The sequence below is a fragment of the Electrona antarctica genome (assembly GCF_951216825.1).
Source record: "Electrona antarctica genome assembly, chromosome: 3".
NCBI lineage: Eukaryota > Metazoa > Chordata > Actinopteri > Myctophiformes > Myctophidae > Electrona > Electrona antarctica.
In genome coordinates this window covers 12,450,236-12,469,796 of record NC_136808.1, presented here as the reverse complement: position 1 = coordinate 12,469,796, position 19,561 = coordinate 12,450,236, and the positions used below count along the sequence as shown (strand labels likewise).

At 41.0% G+C, this 19,561-nt stretch overlaps 1 protein-coding gene across 3 annotated transcripts; it reads right to left on the bottom strand.

Moving 5' to 3' along the window:
- Positions 1–412: 412 nt before the first annotated feature.
- On the bottom strand, positions 413–18,060 carry pax6b (paired box 6b). Of its 3 annotated transcripts, XM_079497107.1 has the most exons (13): positions 17,987–18,060; positions 14,995–15,048; positions 14,090–14,113; positions 11,486–11,616; positions 11,152–11,193; positions 10,847–11,062; positions 10,241–10,406; positions 6,057–6,215; positions 5,799–5,881; positions 5,503–5,653; positions 3,894–4,006; positions 2,255–2,396; positions 413–1,536 (listed from the first exon to the last, which is right to left on the bottom strand). In XM_079497107.1, the coding sequence occupies exons 1-13, from the start codon at positions 17,997–17,999 to the stop codon at positions 1,451–1,453; spliced, it is 1,380 nt and encodes a 459-aa protein (XP_079353233.1). In that variant the 5' UTR covers positions 18,000–18,060; the 3' UTR covers positions 413–1,450. The 3 variants fall into 3 exon arrangements, with proteins under 3 accessions (XP_079353233.1, XP_079353234.1, XP_079353235.1); XM_079497108.1 differs by lacking the exon at positions 14,090–14,113 and having other exon boundaries at positions 17,987–18,059; XM_079497109.1 differs by lacking the exons at positions 11,152–11,193; positions 14,090–14,113 and having other exon boundaries at positions 17,987–18,059.
- Positions 18,061–19,561: the final 1,501 nt, after the last annotated feature.

Here is a 19,561-nt window from a genome sequence, read left to right as displayed (position 1 = left end):
ATGATGCTAGAAAAACCCTCCCATGGTCTTTAATTATAAATAATGACTGCAGTCTAACGAACTCGAAGCCAATGTAATAGAACGGAACTTGTTTACAAAATTTTGCAACACAAGACTAATATCCTTAAAAAAAACATTGTGTACTAGATGAAATACAAAGGCTTTGGTCTGTTTTACAATCAACAATGATTAATTCTGATATGTACTTGTAAACAACTGCCAAACACTTATGTTTAAAACTCTTGTCAAGCAATGTTTAATCATAATTATAGGAATTAAATATTTCTAGTTGCACATTTTTTTTTGACCATAGGACACTATAATACAACTATACCTAAGAGACAAATTGTACCTGACCCTAAAGAAATGTATTTTATGATGCATGAGACATTTATAGAATATTCTTGGGGGATATAAATGAAATCAACTTTTATTGGGAGAAATCCTTCTGGAAGATTTCTATAGGGAAGACAAGTACTTTACAATTTGACATAAACAAACTGGGTTATATCGATAAAGCAGTCTACCATTTACAGGCTACAGGCATTTCTCCTGCCAGTTTTCCACGCGTAGTGTTCTCCGTGTTCATCTCTAAAGTCAATCCAGCCACCAAAGCAGGAGTCCAAGCATCGTTGCGCGTCCCACCATGTATGCACACCTCTTGCTCGTTGCCATTGGTCCGTGTCAAATAAGCCTCCTATAGCCCGTGCCTGGTTGGTTGACCTGCCCATGGAGGAGGGAGGGAGTCGGGGCCACAGCCTAAGTGGGTGGATCGAATTTGAACTTCCTCTGCTAATATCCATTATGATGAAGGGTTGAGACCAATAAATAGTTGGGGTTTATTTTGACTGTTTCAGTCTTCCCTCCAGCTTTTCCTCCTCTTAAATGATATGCAACAGCGTCCAAAGACCATGCAACTGTCTGGTAGAAAGTCTCGATATAAGCAGATTAAAACGATAGTCATGGCATCTCTCAGGTTCTTCTCTCAAATATACGCAAGATCAGCGTGGGTTTCTAGCGGTCCGTCTATCAGTACTTGATCTTGATTTGTCATATTAACATACAAATGGCCATTTACAAACACACCAGAGAAAAAAAGGAAACAATGACTGAAGTTTGAAATAGAAAAAAAAATGTAAGTTTTTGTTCCATAAAAATGTAACACCGCGCACTTTACAGAGGTCCTTTTTTTCTGTCTTTCCATTGTTGTTCTCTCTCTCTCTCCCAAGTCCTCATGTTGAATGTGCCTAGAACTACACAGGCAGCTCACAGTCCCATCATCGCAAAAAAACAAAGCCCAGATGATGTCCCCAAGGCTCTGCCAGAGTGTCTCTCCTGTCCCCTTCTCTGCTCTGCTGTCTTGTGTATGTGTGAGGAACACTGTCTGTCTGTCGGGAGGGAGGAGGGCGGTCATGGAGTGGGCAGTTACAGGGTGAAGTAGCTCTTCTCTCTACTGTAGTCTTGACCAGTACTGAGACATGTCAGGCTCGCCCCCTGGGACTTGGACAGGGACAGACACTCCAGGAGATATGAGTCCTGCACACAGATATAGGAAGGAAAGAAACATCAGTAAAACATCCAATCTGAGAGTCAACGAACGTGACGTACATGCTAAATCAAATGCGTCGTGCGCATGCTGTGCACATTTACTGTGACAGCTTTTGCTATAGTTAGCCTTACAGTTAAAAGTGTTGCAAATCAGCAGAGGAGCGTCCAAGGCGTTAATGAGTCACAATGGTCTCCATATGGGTACACAGAAATATGCCAGCGAGCTCAATAAATTGAGGCTTCGGCAATGGCATTTAAACGGATAGAGGACAAGCGCAAATGAATCAAATTAATTAGCAATTTAGCACAGAGGAAATGCAGCTATGCATGATTAACTCTTCATGAGTATAACCAGTATATATGGCCCTCAGTATAACAGCATTCTAATGGGATGGAACTAAACTATGGGCTGGAGTTGTTGGCTTGACATGATGGCATTGAGCAGAAATGAAATTAGCTTCTTTCGTGCAATTTGAGAAAGAAAATGGAATGGATTGTGATATTGACCCTCAGATATTTAACCAGTTTTTCAAATGGAGGGAATGTGAGCATGGTTATGTAGTACCCCCTAATTACGTGAAAGGTGGCAGATATGTATCGATCTGTAAATCAGAGTGTGCTATTTCTTTTTATTATTATCTTTTCATTAATTGTGAAATGTCCAACCAAGTTTGCTTCACAGTTCACGATGGAACTTTCTGCCTACCTGTTGAGGTGGTACCAGAAGTTGTCATTGATTGGCTGTTCATATGTGCCTGCATATGAGGGGGCGTGTATGTGTCGTAGCTCCGCCCATTCACAGGCGGACTGGTAGGCAGCATGCAGGAATAGGAGGAGGTCTGGCTGGGCTATAATGGACGAGGAGAGAACGTTTCATTAGCCAGGAGGGTGGGAAAAAAAGTATCAATACTGCAAAATAGAACTGCTCCGTTACAAGTGAAAGTCCGGAATAAAAAATGTAGCCTACTCGAGTAAAAAATACAAAGATATTGGCATCAAAATGTATTTCAAGTACCGAAAGTAGGCCTACTCATTATGCAGAATGCTTCATTTCAAAAAGTATAAAAGTATTTTGAAAATAGCTGATCAATGCGTTGTACGCATTGTAAGCTTGTAGATCATGGCCGAAATGTATCTAGGGCTGACCAGAGCCATTGAGTAAGACAGAGTTACGACATTGGGGGGCAGAAAACAGCCTGGTACTCGCGCGAGCCCATAGACTCCAATGCATTCCGTAAACTTCCGGTTGTCCAGGGACAAACCAATAGAAGTCTATGTAGAAGAGCCTGGCCCCATGAAGTGAACGGAGTTGTCGTAACTCTGTCTTAGTCTATGGCTCTGGGGCTAACGTGGTTAACACCTTGAGGGCCTGGGGTTATTTAATCACATTTAGCACATTAAGCACATTTAGTGACGGACCGGAAGCTATCCCGGATGTAGCTGAAGTAGCTAGATGTAGCCAAAACACTCCCGAGGCGATCGACAACGGGAGGTATGATTAATTCTAACACGACTAGCGACGGGACCGCTGTGGGCCGTCTAACACATAAACTTTGCTTAGAATTGGACGGAATGATTTAGATCAAGAGTTATTCACGTTTTAAGATTTTCGATCTTGTCGGCTAAAATGGGGGGGAACATTTTCGATGACGTCCCACTGTTGCGCAACATCAAATGTTGCGCAACAGACGCTCCCAGCCTGTGGAGCGATGCGATCGGTTTTGATATCAATAATCCCTGTCATATTAATCAATCTCCGTCCAGGGCATCGCACGTAATTAATTAATAGGACGGAGACCTCCGTCCAGGGCCCTTAAACTGTTAATGTATGTTTCGTAATAATAGTCAAAGTAACTAACGAAAGTTTTCAAATAAATGTAGGCTACAATATTTGCCTCTGAGATGTAGTGGAGTCGAAGTAAAAGTATTGGAAATTGGAAATACTCAATTAAAGTGCAAATACCCTCAAATTTTTACTTAAGTACAGTACTTAAGTAAATGTACTTGGTGAATGGTTTTTCATACATCAATGCAATTGAACACCCTTTACGTCTGTGTGTTGGTTTAAAAACAATATTGAACCAATGGAAAGTATTAAAAGGTGCTTTGGCGATAACCTCCTAACTCCATTGGATTCTCAGCTATGCCTATACATAAAGTACAGCCTATAAGATTTAATTTGAAGATTAGCCTATATGCTCCTTGTAGCCTACTTTGCAGAAAACAATGAAAACATCTCATTTCGTGACTGACTCCCCTTCCTAACATCTTAAAAGGAAATATCCGTATAGGCTACAAAGTCACTTTCCTAAAGCTAATAATGAAGGTCGCAGGTCAGCACTTACTTGCATAGGTATGTTGTTGCCCATCGTGAAGCTGGGCATTGGGGGCAGCGCACTGTAGGTGTTTGTGAGTGCTGTGTCTGGTCTACCCAGCATTGACCCCGAGGAGAAAGACACTAAGGAAGAGGGAGATAGAAACAGTAACCCATTAAAAATCTGCTGAAATCATTGCATTCCACCGGGGCAGGAGACCGTTAGATTATAGCGTTAATTGGTTGCATGCGCAAAGAGACGCCTTTCTTGACAGATTGATAGGCCTGGACAGAAATGTAGCTCTGGTGATTGGCATATATATGGAAGGAGTTTTAGCTCTGCTGGTGTGCCGTGGTGGCGTGATTCGCTAATTAAGCATGAATCAAATGAAAAGGTCTGCTCAATCGACCGTTTGTGTGCATAAGACATCAATAGAGACTTCCATGAAGCGTCTTTATGTAACTTGCTCCCAACATTTGATTATTTTACTAAGAACAAAAAAATAGCAATACCATGTAGAAATATGTAGCCTTAATAGGTAAAAGTCCAGCATTCAACATTTTAATTGAGTTAAAAAAAAAAGAATTGTAATCAAACAGTATATAGGCTACCAAACGTATAAAAGTACTCCTACTCATTGTGCAGAATGGCCCATGTTACTGGTAACATAATGCACAATGTTTTAACATTTGGCTAATGGTTGCAGGTGGGTCTTATTGTAATGGGTGTGCTATACTGTAATAGCCAATATTCAGTTAATGTACGCTTTATATTATAAATATCATCTGTGTCTGCAAAGTAACTATTGCTGCCAAATCATGTATAGGTGCTTTAATGCTTTTATCTTATGCATTATTATAAACCTGGGTGATTAAACCTGCAGGGACAATTATGTTTATGTGATTTGTCGGAGGAGTGTGTATAGCTTCACGATGCTCAGTGACATAGAAGGTAGGTTAGTTTCCCTTTTTTTATTTATTTTTACTGGCAGGTTTTCGGGTGAATTTCATCCGGGTTTAGTGATAGAAAACATCCCAAAACAACAGGATGGACCAATGGAGAAGTTATCAGCTTATTTTTGAGGGGCTGCTAGCCCTCATATACAGGTTTAATGTTTGTCTTTAGTTCAATGTTTGTTTTGTAAACGCCATTGACAATGAAGAGAAAATTTACATCAATGTGCCTCATTATGTCATATTGTCTCTTTATTGTTAATGGTGTTTAATGTTTGTGTTTGCACCATTACAGCACCTAATCAACATGAGTTAGACTTTAATATATTAGCGCCCCTCATTTCACACAGGTGTGATTTTTTCTTTTATTTCTTTCTTTTAAAAATAATACCCACATTTTTCACAGATTTGTTTGTTTGTTTGTTTTATTTCATGTTGAAATATTAAAGAAGAGTACCTCAAATCATGTTGTACTTGCACTTTAATATATTTTATTATGTCGGGTCAAATAGACCCTATATAGGTTTAGTGATGGTGTGACAAAATTAAGGTTTAATGAGTGACTACTTAAATGTTGAGGTTGCATGAGGTGCATGAGGTTTGGACCAATGGACCTATAGAGTGGTGGTACTGTAGGTGAGCTGTGGTTTGTGTGAAGGGAAGGGGCCTACCATAGTCATACATACCCGGCGTGGTGGGCTGTGGAATGGCCTGGTAGACGCTGGTGCTGAAGCTACTGCTGATGGGGATGTGACTGGAGGAGTTGTTGGCCTGACGACGTTGGTTTCGCAGTTTCTCCTCTCGCCTCCATTTCGCTCTTCTGTTTGAGAACCATACCTGCATATACATAGTTTACGATTAGTTTCCTGCACTGAGAGCCTTTTATTTACACGTAGGCTATAAGCTAGGCTAGGCTACACCTGCCTGTTGAAGCGGGAGGGAGCATTGTTTGGTTGTAAAGTTTGCAATCAGTCGCACTCACTTGTATTCTTGCTTCAGGCAGATCTATTTTGGCTGCTAGTCTCTCGCGTGCGAAAACATCAGGATAATGAGTTCTTTCAAATTCTGTAAAAAATACAAAATTATTTGTTAAATCACTAATAGGCCTACATATGATTCGTCTATATATGATACAGGCCTGTATGTATGCGCATATAGAGAGCTAGCCTATGAGCCTTTCTGAGGCTATAGGTTATAAAATGGCCTTAAAACGCATATATTTTTCATAGTCCATTCCCACCTTTTTCCAGCGCTTCAATTTGCTCCTGAGTGAAGGACGTGCGATTTCTCTGTAGTTTTCTTTTCAACTGAAGTCGCATTTGTGTCTCATCCGAATCTTCCCCATTTGAGCTGATGGAGTTTGTGTTTTCGCCTGCACCGCCCTCCGGTTGACAGCCATCTGCAAAATGGGGGGGAAGAGAAACAGCGCCATTAAATTAAAATATCGGATACATTTAATTAGGATAATTAATTGATTGATTAATTAATTGTTCGTGTTCAATTAACCTATCGCAAATTGAATGCACAGCAATGCAACACAATTACTGAGATAAATAACCTATACCATGGTTGGTTTAATTTAAAAAAAATCTAATGTTTCAAGACCATAGAGAATGCCATGCATAATATATTCAGATACAATATTGAAAGGGGGGTATTTTGCAGTTGGACTGTTTATAAAATATTGTGGGAAAAACAGCTTCGCTAAGGCTAAGGAGCAGCAGCAGCGCAAACGTATCACTCCTCCCAACAATAGCGTATGTTCTCTCAAAAGGCGAAATGTGACAAGAAGATGTGGCGAGCCTCCTTTCAGAGGGCCTATGAAATGTATTAAACCCCCAAACGCTCTAGTCTAGCTCCCCCTTTTAAAGCAGAGCAATGCGTCAATGGCCCGGTCCCATATGGGCGTTGGTAGAGCTATTGAGTTGACCACCAAACTTTTTGAATGGAAAAGAAGACGCTTTTCACCATGATACAATACCGTGGAGGAGTATAGGGAAACCATTAAACTGTGGATGGACACAGCGAGGGACGAGGGCAGTGTTGCCATATTGTGTGAGAGAAACAAGCAACCATGGGTCTATGGAAACAAGCCCAAAAGAAGCGACCGGGCTATATAGGGCTATTTGATAATGTAGCAGATCTACAAGCTTGCAACCGTCGCATCATTTTCAATAATTAATTAAAAAATGTAATTCTGGAATATTTTTTTAAAACATTTTAACAACACAAATCGTGTTGCATGGCATAACATTCTCAGATGTGGGTCTGCAGACAAATGGCCTAATTATTTTTGGGGTCCTTGACATGAAAATGGTTGAGAATCAAACAACATTATGAAAAAGCCCAAAATAAGCAACTTCAGGTTAGAAGCAACCCCGCGGCAAGCCTGCAACTATACCAATATTTACAAGCAACTTTACAGAAAACAAGCAGAAAGTCGCTTACAATAAGCGGACATGGCAACACTGGAGCAGAGACCATCAGCGAACCCTCCGTGGGCATAATATATAGGAGGGGTGCGGGGGGGAGGGGGGGCAGTGCACTATTGGAGGAGGAGAGAATGACAAAAGGATTCTCTCTCTCTCTCGGCGCGCAGGGCAGGGCAGGGCTATAGTGCTCTGGTCATTGTGTGCACTACGAGGATCCCCATCCAGTCAACAGAGCGCTTTAGAGTCGCAGTGTGTTAACCTCTTATCCACTAGCATCATTAATCACGTCCCCCGGCCAGCTACACGCCACTCAGGATCCACTGTTCTTCAATTGGAAACAAATGAGTGAGGAGAGGAGAGAGCATGCATACATGCAACCCCCTGAACAAGCGAAAATAAGGCCAATCTATTCACTGCGGCCTCCTGGTTGTGAGGTCCGCGGTGTAGTGCATGCGGGCCGCCTTCAGTTCTGCAGCTAGAGAGAGAGAGAGAGGGCGAGGCTTATCAGACTAATGTCTGTCCTGTTGTTGTGGTTGGACATCATTATCAGCACGGCGAGAAGTTAATGTGAAATTAAGCAGGGGGTGAGCGTTGATAGTCAAATGAATGGTTCATGCGATCATATTTGACTGGTGTTTTAAATGCAGAAGATTTTTGTGTCTTTCTTTCTTTCTTTCTTTCAACATTTGTATTTAAACGTAATTCATTATATAATATTATATTAGATAATTTCTCTCGCAATTTCCAAGATAGCTAAGAAACATTTGATTAAAAATAATATTTGACAATTTCCCCATAGTCCTTTAATGTCGCCAATAATAATATGCAAATTGCTGAGAATACAGCCTGCTAGTGCATTGTCAATGCTAGGTTTTTAAAAAATTCTGTTATTGCATTTAGGGAAACGGGGGGAATAATATACTAGCCTATAAATAATCTGCTGCCAAGTAAAGTTAACCAATGGCATGTATGAACGCTGGTTGCCTGCACGCCATTTCTTTTTTTCTCCACTATGGATAGGCCTATAATCCATAAAAAGGAGAGAATGTGCAGCCTATTATTCGGTCTGCAGACCCACTGACGCTAGGTTGGGATTTGTTTTCTTTATAAAAGCGCTGGGAAATAAACTCATTCTTTAGTATCACGATGTGTCTCAGTCAGTGAGGCGGAAAAGCAGCAAAGAGAGATACCGAACCAATTGCGGCACCTTTCAGCTGCACAGACCGGATCAAAACACTCTTGAGAAACCGCTTAAAACTGAAAGAGAAAGTGAGAGACTAAATCCTATAGACGGGATTTAGTGTGCCATATAGCCGACGAATGCTAGAGAAAGAAAGAGATAAAAGACTCAAATCGGTGGAGTTTTTTATTCTTTCCTTTCTCGATAGAGTTGTCTTCTTTGGGGCCATTTATATATGCTTGCTTACTTAGTTGTTGGCGGATGGAAAACATATTTTCCCTCCCTTGAGACTATAGTGGACTCGACTAAATGCTAATTAAATTACAAATGTTCTAATTTAATTAAAAACAAAACAGGCAAATTGTAACTTAGGCATAATAATAGTCTAATAGGCTAATAATCATTACTTTATGTAATGTAGCTATAGTTCATTTATTTGATCGGTGGTAATAATAATAATAACAACAACAAATCCAAAATGTGTTTACAAATTGTTGTACAAATTAATTGTTTATTATGATTATTATATTTAATTACAAAACGATAGTAATGTTTAATAATTGAAATTGTCTAATGGATATTACACCTATACAAGTGATTGTAAAATTATAGTAAATATTTTATTATCATAATAATAATATTAATATGACCCTGTCCGCTTCACTGCTTGCTAATAACAACAGCTCCACGTGCCATCAAACAAATGCAAAGCCATTATTGTCATGTGAATTGCTCCCCCCCCACACCCTGATAAAAATATGGTCTAATGCTTCCTTCCTTATAATGCTTGTTTAATGAAAGGCTATCAGTGGCACAGCAAAGCCACACATACAGGTGGAGTTCTTAAACCAACTCAGCTTATTTGGTCAGTATACACAGTAAAATCCTCAGTGTCAATTTATCCATCATTAACTCCCGACAGTGTAGCCAAATTGACCTTAAAAGCGCCCATTTGGTTGCCAGATAAGGTGTCTCAGGCATGGTGTATATAGGCCTATACCATAGCAGCTCCGCCATGCATCTCTCCACACTCCTGAATGTTGTCACAATGAGAGACAAAGCTTTCGCTAATGAGCAATTACACATACTGTTCCCATAGCCAATCATGGCGTGTGAAGGGGGGAAAAAAACTTTCCTTTGTACTAATAATCCCGCACACCGTTCGTTCAGCACCATTCCATTCCCCCAGCATGCATGCAGGAGAGCAACAAGGACCATGCGGGCTATAGTTGCATGGACAACCTCTGCCTGAAAGGACAAGCCGTTGTCACGCACATCCCTGTCTGGGACAGTGGAGGTATTCAGAGTGCACTGCATCATCATGGCCTATATATATGGCAGCCATCCTCGAATCGACTATAGTCTTAATTGGGGATTTTGTCCAGCTAGGGCATCAAAGCATGCCAATACAACACATTCCTGTAAAAAAAAAAAAAAAAAAGCAGTGCACCATGTTGCACCAGAAGCTATATTCAACACCCCACCAGCAGCAAATATGGTCAAGTGAAATTAATCCAGCATATCTGTGTTGCTATAGGATAAATACCATGCATGCTGTGATTGTATGTTTTAATTGTTTTTTTTGTTTGTTTGTTTTTTACACACCTGGCTTGATTTGAACTGTCAGAGATCTATACATCATTACATACATATAATAATATTGCAATAATACATAATATAAAATAAATCCTTCAGAATAAAATCACAGGATGTGCATTATATTGTTGCTCCCAGGCAGCTGTATATATACATGCAGCATTGCATTATATATCTCCATATAGTTCTATTATAGCATGTGATAATGAGGCTCACCTGGGTTGGGCTGCCCTGGCACCGATGTTCCGGGGTACCAGCCGGGGCGGGTCCCCCAAGTTCCTGTCTGACCGTTGAGCATTCTCAGCTTGTCATACATGCCATCTGCGCCCATCTGTTGCTTTTCACTAGCCAGGTTGCGGAGGACTCTGTTTATCGATGACACCTGAATGACAAACGAAATGATAAGAATGGAATTAGATTAATTTGTCATGCCGTACAGCACCCACTAAGTGTGTATAGGTATGCAACCTTTCAGTGACACAGACATGTGATGTGTTATGTATGCACAGGTGCATTTGTGCATGCACATGCATGCACACAGACACAAATGCACCGTGAGTGGAGGAGTTGCATGAGAAACACACAAGCTCCCCGACTCCCGAGGCTATATGTTATAACTTGTGTTTGGATGGTGCACATATGCCACAGTGGGTGCATGTAGGCCTACAACTCCACACTATATCCAATGCAGTGGATGTAATAAGAGTGAATGGTTGGTTGCCCCATCATCTTTTCCTCCACCGCATGAGAAAAAGTCATTTCATGTGTAAAATTAAATCATGCACGGCAACTTACGGACAGTGTGGTACAACTTACACTTACACTGGGTATGTTGTCGTTGGTGCAGACCCCCTCCGACAGGAGCCTGTCACGGATCTCCCACGCGAAGATAGACGGGCACTCCCGCTTGTACTGAGCGATTTTCCCGACCACCTCTGGAGTGGCCACCCTCGGCTTGCTGCCGCCTATCGCCCTCGGTCTTATTGAGCCAGTTTCATAGTATCTGCCGAGGATTTTGCTCACGCAGCCATTGGACACCTGGATAGAAAACAAACGACACAATTCACATACATTATTTAGGACTATTTGCGAAAAATGTGAGATAGCTCAAACAATTATAAGCTTACGTTTTCATTGTCCAGCACTTGGACTTTTGCATCATCATGGGTCTATAAACACAGAAAATATGCCTTGAATGGTATATTAGGCCAAAAGTTGTATATCAGATCGATATACTTAAAAAAAAAACGTTTACATAAAAATGGAAAGTGGAATTGTCTGCTATAAATAAATATGTTGGCTTTACAAAGGCGATCAGCATTATCCTTATGGAGCATAAATGCTATTAATAATAAAAAACAATAACATAATTGAATCACATTAGTTTAAATAATTCATCTTTCAAGTGAAACTGTAGTATTGATTAATTAAAACATCCGCGGTAAAATAAATTGGTCTCACCTGCAGAATCCTGGAGATATCACACGGCCGCGCTCCACTGTGAGCCAGCTCCACTATCTTCTGCCTTGTGGAGTCTGGTAATGGTCTACCGTTTACAAACACTCCTCCAAGCTGGTTCACACCACTATGGCCTGGGTGAATGAACACAGAACCACACATTACATTACAGAGTCTACAAACCACTATAGAGCAAATTATGTTTCTTGTAACGGTGAATCAAATGGCATTAAAGCTTTCGACACAAACGAGTTAAAAAAATATGAAGGAATTTAATTAGAGGAATTCATTGTCTACATATAGGTTAAAATGACAAAACATGTAGTGATCCAATTATCTAACATTGTTAGTCTCGTTCGGAGCACCCCAACTCAACATAATAATTGCAGTAATTTAATAACGCATGCAGAACAGCGTCGGCTATTATCGCGTTTCAGCAGCTTCAAATTACCGCATAACTGGACCAAAACATATAGGCTATAATAACTAATGAAATCAACAATTCAAATCGCACAACACTTGTCTTATATACTTCAGTCGCGAGAAAATTCTTCAAACCTCAACAAAACTACAAAGCTTCAGCTTTTAAAACATACCGTTTAGCCCTTCACACATTTGCGCATAATAACCAGGACAGTGTGCATGTAAACTATCCTAAAATAGGAATCACGCGTCATCAAGACAGGTGCACATACAAAAAAAGAAAAAAAACTGACGCTCTATTGTCTTAATAATATAACCTTTTTGAAAGAGTCTGTATAAAGTAAATCGTATTTATAAAGTCGTCTCTGTTCTGTTCTATTATATATAGGCTATATCTCAGCCTGCAAACCTGAATAAGCCAAAAGGGAGAGCCGACTCCCCGCAGAGTGGCCGAGCCGCGCTCCGTGCCTCCGCTATGCCTGCTTCCCCCGCGCTGCCGCCCGGCGCATTGACTGACTCCGGGAGCAGAGGCTCCTTAGCCATAAATAAGCTCCAAATATAGAAGAGGGGGTAAAATATGATGAGCCCTGCCTGACATTTGTCTTTAAAATAAAGCTAGCTGCACGTCAAAGTTTGAGCTTAATTTCTGGAAATAGGCGGAAGTCGCCTCGGATCATGCATGGGAGGCTAATTGAAAAGATCAGTTGGAGCACTTGTGGCAGGCATGTCACTTTATGACACCGCTCCGCTTTTGAAAATCGCATCGTCACGACAAATAGTAGCATGATAAAACGACCCTTTCTGTCCGCATTTGGATATCACTCAGACAAAATTGGACGCTACTCGTTTACCCTTCGAGCGGTAGACTTCGTTTTGAGGTGGCCAGGGGGGCTACGCGCGGTCACAGAAGCGAGGGCGCGCCCGGATTCTTAACATATTAAACCTGACATGCCCGTTTTTTCCCCCCCTCTCTCTCGTTTGTATTTGACAACAATGCTCACAGCCACTATAAGTCCTGTTGTGTGCAATCGCTGTGCTGTCTGTGCCTGGGAATATGTTTTAGACTTATGCTTTATACAGGGGTTATTATAGGCCTATATACTTAATCATGTATTTATAAATAAACAGTTAGGCCTGTCACTGTGCTCGGAAACCGTATAGTTGTTTTGAGCGAAACATAAATCTGTTAAACAGAATTACGCATCTCTTTGGCCACTATGTGTAATAATCCTCCAGCGTGGATCTGATTAATAGCAAATCCATTATCATCCCTTGCTTTCGGTCTTTGGTAATTCCAGGATTAAGTGGAATTAATAGACTTCTTACACCGAAATTGGCCTATACCCGCATTAAGCAGTCATGCTTTGTGGGTTTTTCCATGGCTGCTCCATCACCTCTGATTTATAACTGTCATATAAATCCACTGGATCGATAAAGCCGTCAGATAAGGACGTCACATTAAATAGCAAACTCTCCTAAGGTTAAGTCTTAATCATGGCACACAATTCCCCAAAGTGCCCATGAGTCGATCTCGCCCGCTGGCGCTGATTATGCGCCTTGTATTCTATTGCACGTCGACTAATAGGAAAACATATGGTGTCAATTTGGACGCTCCCCACCATATACACCCAGGAGTTATTAGCACAAAAGCCACCGGGGCCGTGCGCGACCTTTAGACAACCCAAAGGGCCGGGCCGGGCACCAATGATATCTCCTCGACAATTCGCACGCAGACAGACATCACACGCCAAAGCCAGGAGAGCATCCCATTAACATCAATCCGCAGCAAAGCAGGAGCAGAGGGTGTTGTTCGCAGCTTTGATAAGGCCTCATCATCATCTCAATAAAAGACAACTGGGCAGGCAAACGTTCTCTGTGATTGCGTAATCAAAGCATAGTGTGGCTATATGGCCTGGTGAAAGGATGGATGCGCACAATTAAGTCCGCCTGCTGTCCAAAATATTGTTGCGTATTTGTCGGGTGAATAAAATATCCATTATATATATATATATATATATATATATATATATATATATATATATATATATAGTCATAACTTGTCATATATGCAGGTTTTAAACAGTATATAGGCTATATAAATACTCCATTTCGCACATAGGTTACATAGCACAGACACGTCATCAAGGTGAGCAGAATTATATAAGAGGAAATCATTCCACACACCTTCATCACAGATGTCATACACCTCTTGTCCAGCAAAAAGAGAGAAAATGTTTCATGTTTAACTTTTTTGCTTGAATACGCCAACAAGACATTAGAAAACTCAAGGGCTAATACTTTAATTAAACATATGAGGCCTATATATGAAAAAGAAACCGCTTCAACGGTATATGTTTTCTCCCTTAAGGCACCCACGACAATGTGGTTCTTATTCAGTCATATATAGTGTGTAAAGGCCTACTGTGTATGAGTATCTTCCTTTTAGTTCCTGCTATGTCTTCCCACGAAGAATATGGGCTAATCTACATAAGACATTATTGCTATTCCTCATGTTTCATGCAAGGCTCTTCTCTATGCAGCTAATCTTGTATGCAGCCTGGCAGTCAGCTCTAACGCTAATGCATACGGCTGTGCAATTATTTAATACCAACTCAAGCAGAAACAAAAATCTCCCTTTCAACCCAGCCCCCTCTATTCTCTCTCTCTCTCTCTCTCTCTCTCTCTCTCTCTCTCTCTCTCTCTCTCTCTCTCTCTCTCTCTCTCTCTCTCTCTCTCTCTCTCTCTCTCTCTCTCTCTCTCTCTCTCTCTCTCTCTCTCTCTCTCTCTCTCAAACAAGACACATGATTAACTTGTTCAATAATAACTAGCCTACATATCATTACCAAGAATAAATTAACAGCAATGAAATGGCCATCAAACAACTGAGGAAATTTGATATAATCGCCTTCTCAGAGTGATGTAAATACACAAAGTTTTTCAAGAGAAAAGAAAATCTATCGCATAATTAGATTATTAGATTATTGTGCTATACTATTCATAATGTCAGTGGGTGTTGGTTTCATGCAATTTTTAGAATGTGCGGTTGTTATCAAACATTTAAAAGTGAAATATCATGTAAAACAACTTACTGTTCTGCATCATTGAGGCAACGCCAGACTCCCACGCGGCTTGGTTGTGGTATTCTATAAGCGTCACAAGGAAAAAACAAAGTGGTTAGCATAAAATAATAAACCTATAATAGCTACAGTATAACGTTGTTGTTGTTGTTGTTGTTGTTGTTGTTGTTGCTGCTGTTGTTTTTGTTTTGTTCTGTTGTTTTTTTGTATTATTTGCAACAAATAATTCTCATCTCCTTTAATTTAATTTCCGGATAGTCTGGTGTTTATATTGCCTTCACAAAATCAATTTCACACAAGAGTTATATCCTATAGTGTGTATGCATTTTAATATATTAAACTTGCCTGTAAACAGAGTTGACTGTCCACTTAAAACAATTTTGTCAATCATCTGCCGTTTTCACTACTTAATGTCTCCCTAGGACAAAGCAAAACAATATATTAGTACAGCCACAGCTATACTGACGTCTGCGCCCTACATTTAGAATAGTATTACATGTTGCTGCCAAATTAGTAAATTAAAATTGACATGATGGGAGACCTATTTTTATCTTGGTTATAAGGGAGGGCTGCTTCCGGAAACCAAAACAAAACCTATAAGGCCTATTCTATTGCTTTATCGCCATTTCCTACGTTTCTCTCCCCCCCATATCATAAAAAGTCTTCAGCAGCGACAGACCAATTAATATTTCTAGCAGTTCGTCTCAGCAAGAGGTTTATGATTTTCTTTTCTTACCCATTACCCTCCTCTTGTGGGCCCTATCGTCTAAAGTGTACAGTGACACACGCTGTCTAGCTCGCCTCAGTGCTCTGCAAAAGTCCTAAAGCGGGAGGGGGTAGAAAGCTGGTGTACAAAGCCTGCTGGACTCCAACAATACACCCCTTTCTGTCCTCCATCCATACCCCCAAACCCGGGGCGAATACTCGGCCCTCCGCGACTAGCAACACAGCTTCCCACTAAACGAACCAACAAGTTCAGAATACAAAGAGAGCCGAAGGCATGCACCCACCCACCCCAAACCCCCTCCGGGAACATACACACACCTCAGTGTCACCACCACAGACGACCGTGACCTCGGTCGGCGCTACTGTTGTGCGTGTGAATGTGTGGTTTTTTTTGTTTGCCAGTGTTTTTTTTTCCAGGAGAAATGAAAAAGTAATTTCTTCTCGTTATAAATATTTGGTAGTTTATATATTGTGTTTGCTGGTTGCGGGGTTGTTAGGCGGTTTTAAAAGACACAACAGCCCAGTAGGGCGCTCAATTGGAAAAGACAAACGCAATAAAGAAAGCTATTGAATGGGGACAGCTAAAAAGGGGGCCAGGGCCAGGGAAGGAACCACCATGCACCGTCTGAAGTTTCATTTTCTCCCTCTCTACCAAAGTATATAGGCTAGTGTTGTGTGCAGTGCCGGGTAGCGGTGCTGCATGTAGACAGAGCCATTTTGCTATCACATTGCATTTGAAGGCCTTGCTTTACTAATAAAGGCGCTATACGGCGTTCAGTCATTAATCAAAATCAGATTCCTTCACACTGGCCCATGCACCACCAATGGTACGGTAATTTCCCACGTTATAAGTTATTTAGCATTAACTAGTCCTATACGACTATAGTTCATCCTATATGATTCCTAATGAATCCATTTATTTGTGTTTAGCGGCAAATAGGCCAAACACAACACACTTCAACACGACATCCGTTATGTTAGCACCATAGAGTTATATATAGGTTAGCACATCTTCTTTTCAGAAAGGGGAGTCGGCGGTTTACAGCTTTTAGTGTAGGATATTATAGGGCCCTGAAGTTAATCATTTATTTAAAGTCAAAAGCTCAAACGTTGCCTGTTGTTTAGGTCTAATCTGCATCTCTTTTCCTTTAGTAATCCGACAAAACAATGCCTTCTTAATTTGTTTATTGTTTATTCTGATCCCACGTTCATAACATTCAAATGCATAATTGGTTTTCTCATAGTTTTTATACATTTTCGACTTTTTAATATATTACAGACAACTAATTATGCCACGTAGACAAGTATTTAAAACAAACAAACAAACAAACAATAAATAAATAAATGTCATATCATTTGTAGCCTATTATATAATTTGAATTGCATATTTTGTGTATACATAATTGTCTTAACTGTGCGTGCATGCTATATTTACACTTTTTCACAGTTTCACAAAATAAGCCTATTATATTTCTGACAAAATAAGTATAGAAATGCAGCAATAAACTATATGCATAGTATGTATATGTAATAACACTGGAATGTATGAATCATAGTGTCCAATGTTATGTTGCTTTTCTCACTATCTTAGTCTAGCCTATTCTGCACTTTAATAGCCTATATTCGCTTATATAATGACCGTATGAAATATTATTAAAAGAATGCAAGAAACACATAATTCAGTTTTCTTTGACACACATAAAGCTAGAAGGGTCTCCCCCGAGTGGGTCTTTTTTTTTTTTTTTAGAAGGCGCATGGGTGACTCGCCTGCATGAATCAAGCTGACACCTTTCCTCAACGGGTCAGTGCGCCCCATTCTCCACGATGATCACTGTCCCTGGCCTAACGTGACTTTTTACTCTTTGCTGTCATAAATAAAGCGGTAAGCTAGCTATAGCCTATCCGTAGGCCTAAACACAACAACAAAAACCGAGCACATAAAATAGACAGCGAAGTTAAAGGCTATAGCCTATAGTTCGCACGTCCGAGAGAAAATAGCCTGCAAACTCCAACAGTTTTATAGGCTATACACACACAACCTCTACACACCTGTGCTTGAACCGCCCCGAGTCAATGTATAATAATAATAATAATAATAATAATAATAATAATAATAATAATAATAATAATAATAATAATAATAATAATAATAATAATAATAATAATAATACGTAATGTTAAGTGTGTAATTTTATTTTAATAACTATATCCTACATTTATAACTCTGTTTTTAGCAGTAGCTATCCATTTTTTGTTTATGTTAGTTAAAGGATCTCACCTTTTTGGGGCATCCTGCGTCGTTGTCAAAGTCCTTGGCAAATAGCCTATAGTTTTCCACCCCCAGGAAAGACCAAAAAATGTGTATCGGTCTCTTGCAAAACTTTCGTGGAGGAAAAATAGTTTCCAGTGGTGTGGTGTTTCGGTCAGCGGAGACGGAAGGGATATCCCTGCGAAGGAGACAGAGATTGACAGTGAACTCAGATGTCAGGAGCACGGAGTTAGCGAGAATGTGCGCTCGCGTGTGAGTGAGCGAGCGAGCGAGCGAATGAGAGAGGGAGAAAGAAACAGAGGGAGGGAGGGAGGGAGAGAGAGAGAGAGAGAGAGAGAGAGAGAGTGGTAGAACTAGAAGGAGGAGGGTGGGGGTAAAAGAGAATGAACACACCTATGCTGCTGATGGGTGATGGAACAAGTGTATTAATGTATGTGTTCCTGGTCTGTTCTGTGCCTCGCCTCGCCTCCCTCCACCGCTCTTCACTGGCCCATTAGCGCGACCCGACCTCTGTCATCATCCCCCATAGAGAGAGAGAGAGAGAGAGAGAGAGAGAGAGAGAGAGAGAGAGAGAGAGAGAGAGAGAGAGAGAGTGTGTCTTCCCAGCCCACTAATCAGCCCACGCATGCAAATACCCTTCGCTCAGTCGCTGAATATTGTCCTATGCAAAGCAACTGCCTCGGAAATGCCCATTGGATGGAAAAGCTCTATTCTTCCAGGCTGAATTCATTGGGTCCGCGCTGGGAATCTCATGCAGGCATGCTCCAACCTGAGGGAGACCACGAAGCTATAGAAAAATGCGCTATAGTAAACCGTCCTAAATTGTATAGCCTAGTATTATAATAGGCTACCAATAGGCTATTTGTTTGATCAGGGTCTCGGTGGAAGCTTCGGTGGAAGCTCATGCTTCTTACTTCTTGTGTTGTCTGTTTGAAACTTTTAATATTTTCCTTTCCTTTATTTGTATTTTTTTTAACCATGCGCCTGCATGTCTGACTCAGTGCCTGTGGACTGTGGAGATGAGAATAAGTCCTTGTTGTTATACTATCTATTACCGTCTTTTATCAAGTGCACTTGAAATTCGCATGGCTCAAACTCACTAACTCACTAACAGTAATCCAAACGTTTACCACGTGCCTTTGTTGACTCTTTTCGTCCACCACCTTCGCTGAATAGGCTTACCCCTCCTGTCAACAAACAGCAAACACCGGCGGCGTGCGTAAAGAGCGCGCGCGTTTAGACAAGCTCTGGTGCATTTTATGGACACACATTTGCGACGCGCGCGCGGGCAGCGTCACTCCTATGACCTGACAGCAAATAGCACGTGTAAATAAAGGCTAAAGTAAAGCAAATGACTGTGTAGCCATGACCACACGCTCCCAAACTTGAGCTAGTTGAATGGCTGGCTATTAATGCACACCTCAACGCACCCGAAAGCAACCCCTCTGTGTCACCGTGTTTGACCACACACGCACACGCACACGCACGCACACACACACACACACACACACACACGCACGCACGCACGCACGGAGCACGGAGCACGGGCTAGCACCAGTCTTCAGTGTCGTGAATCCCCGCCGC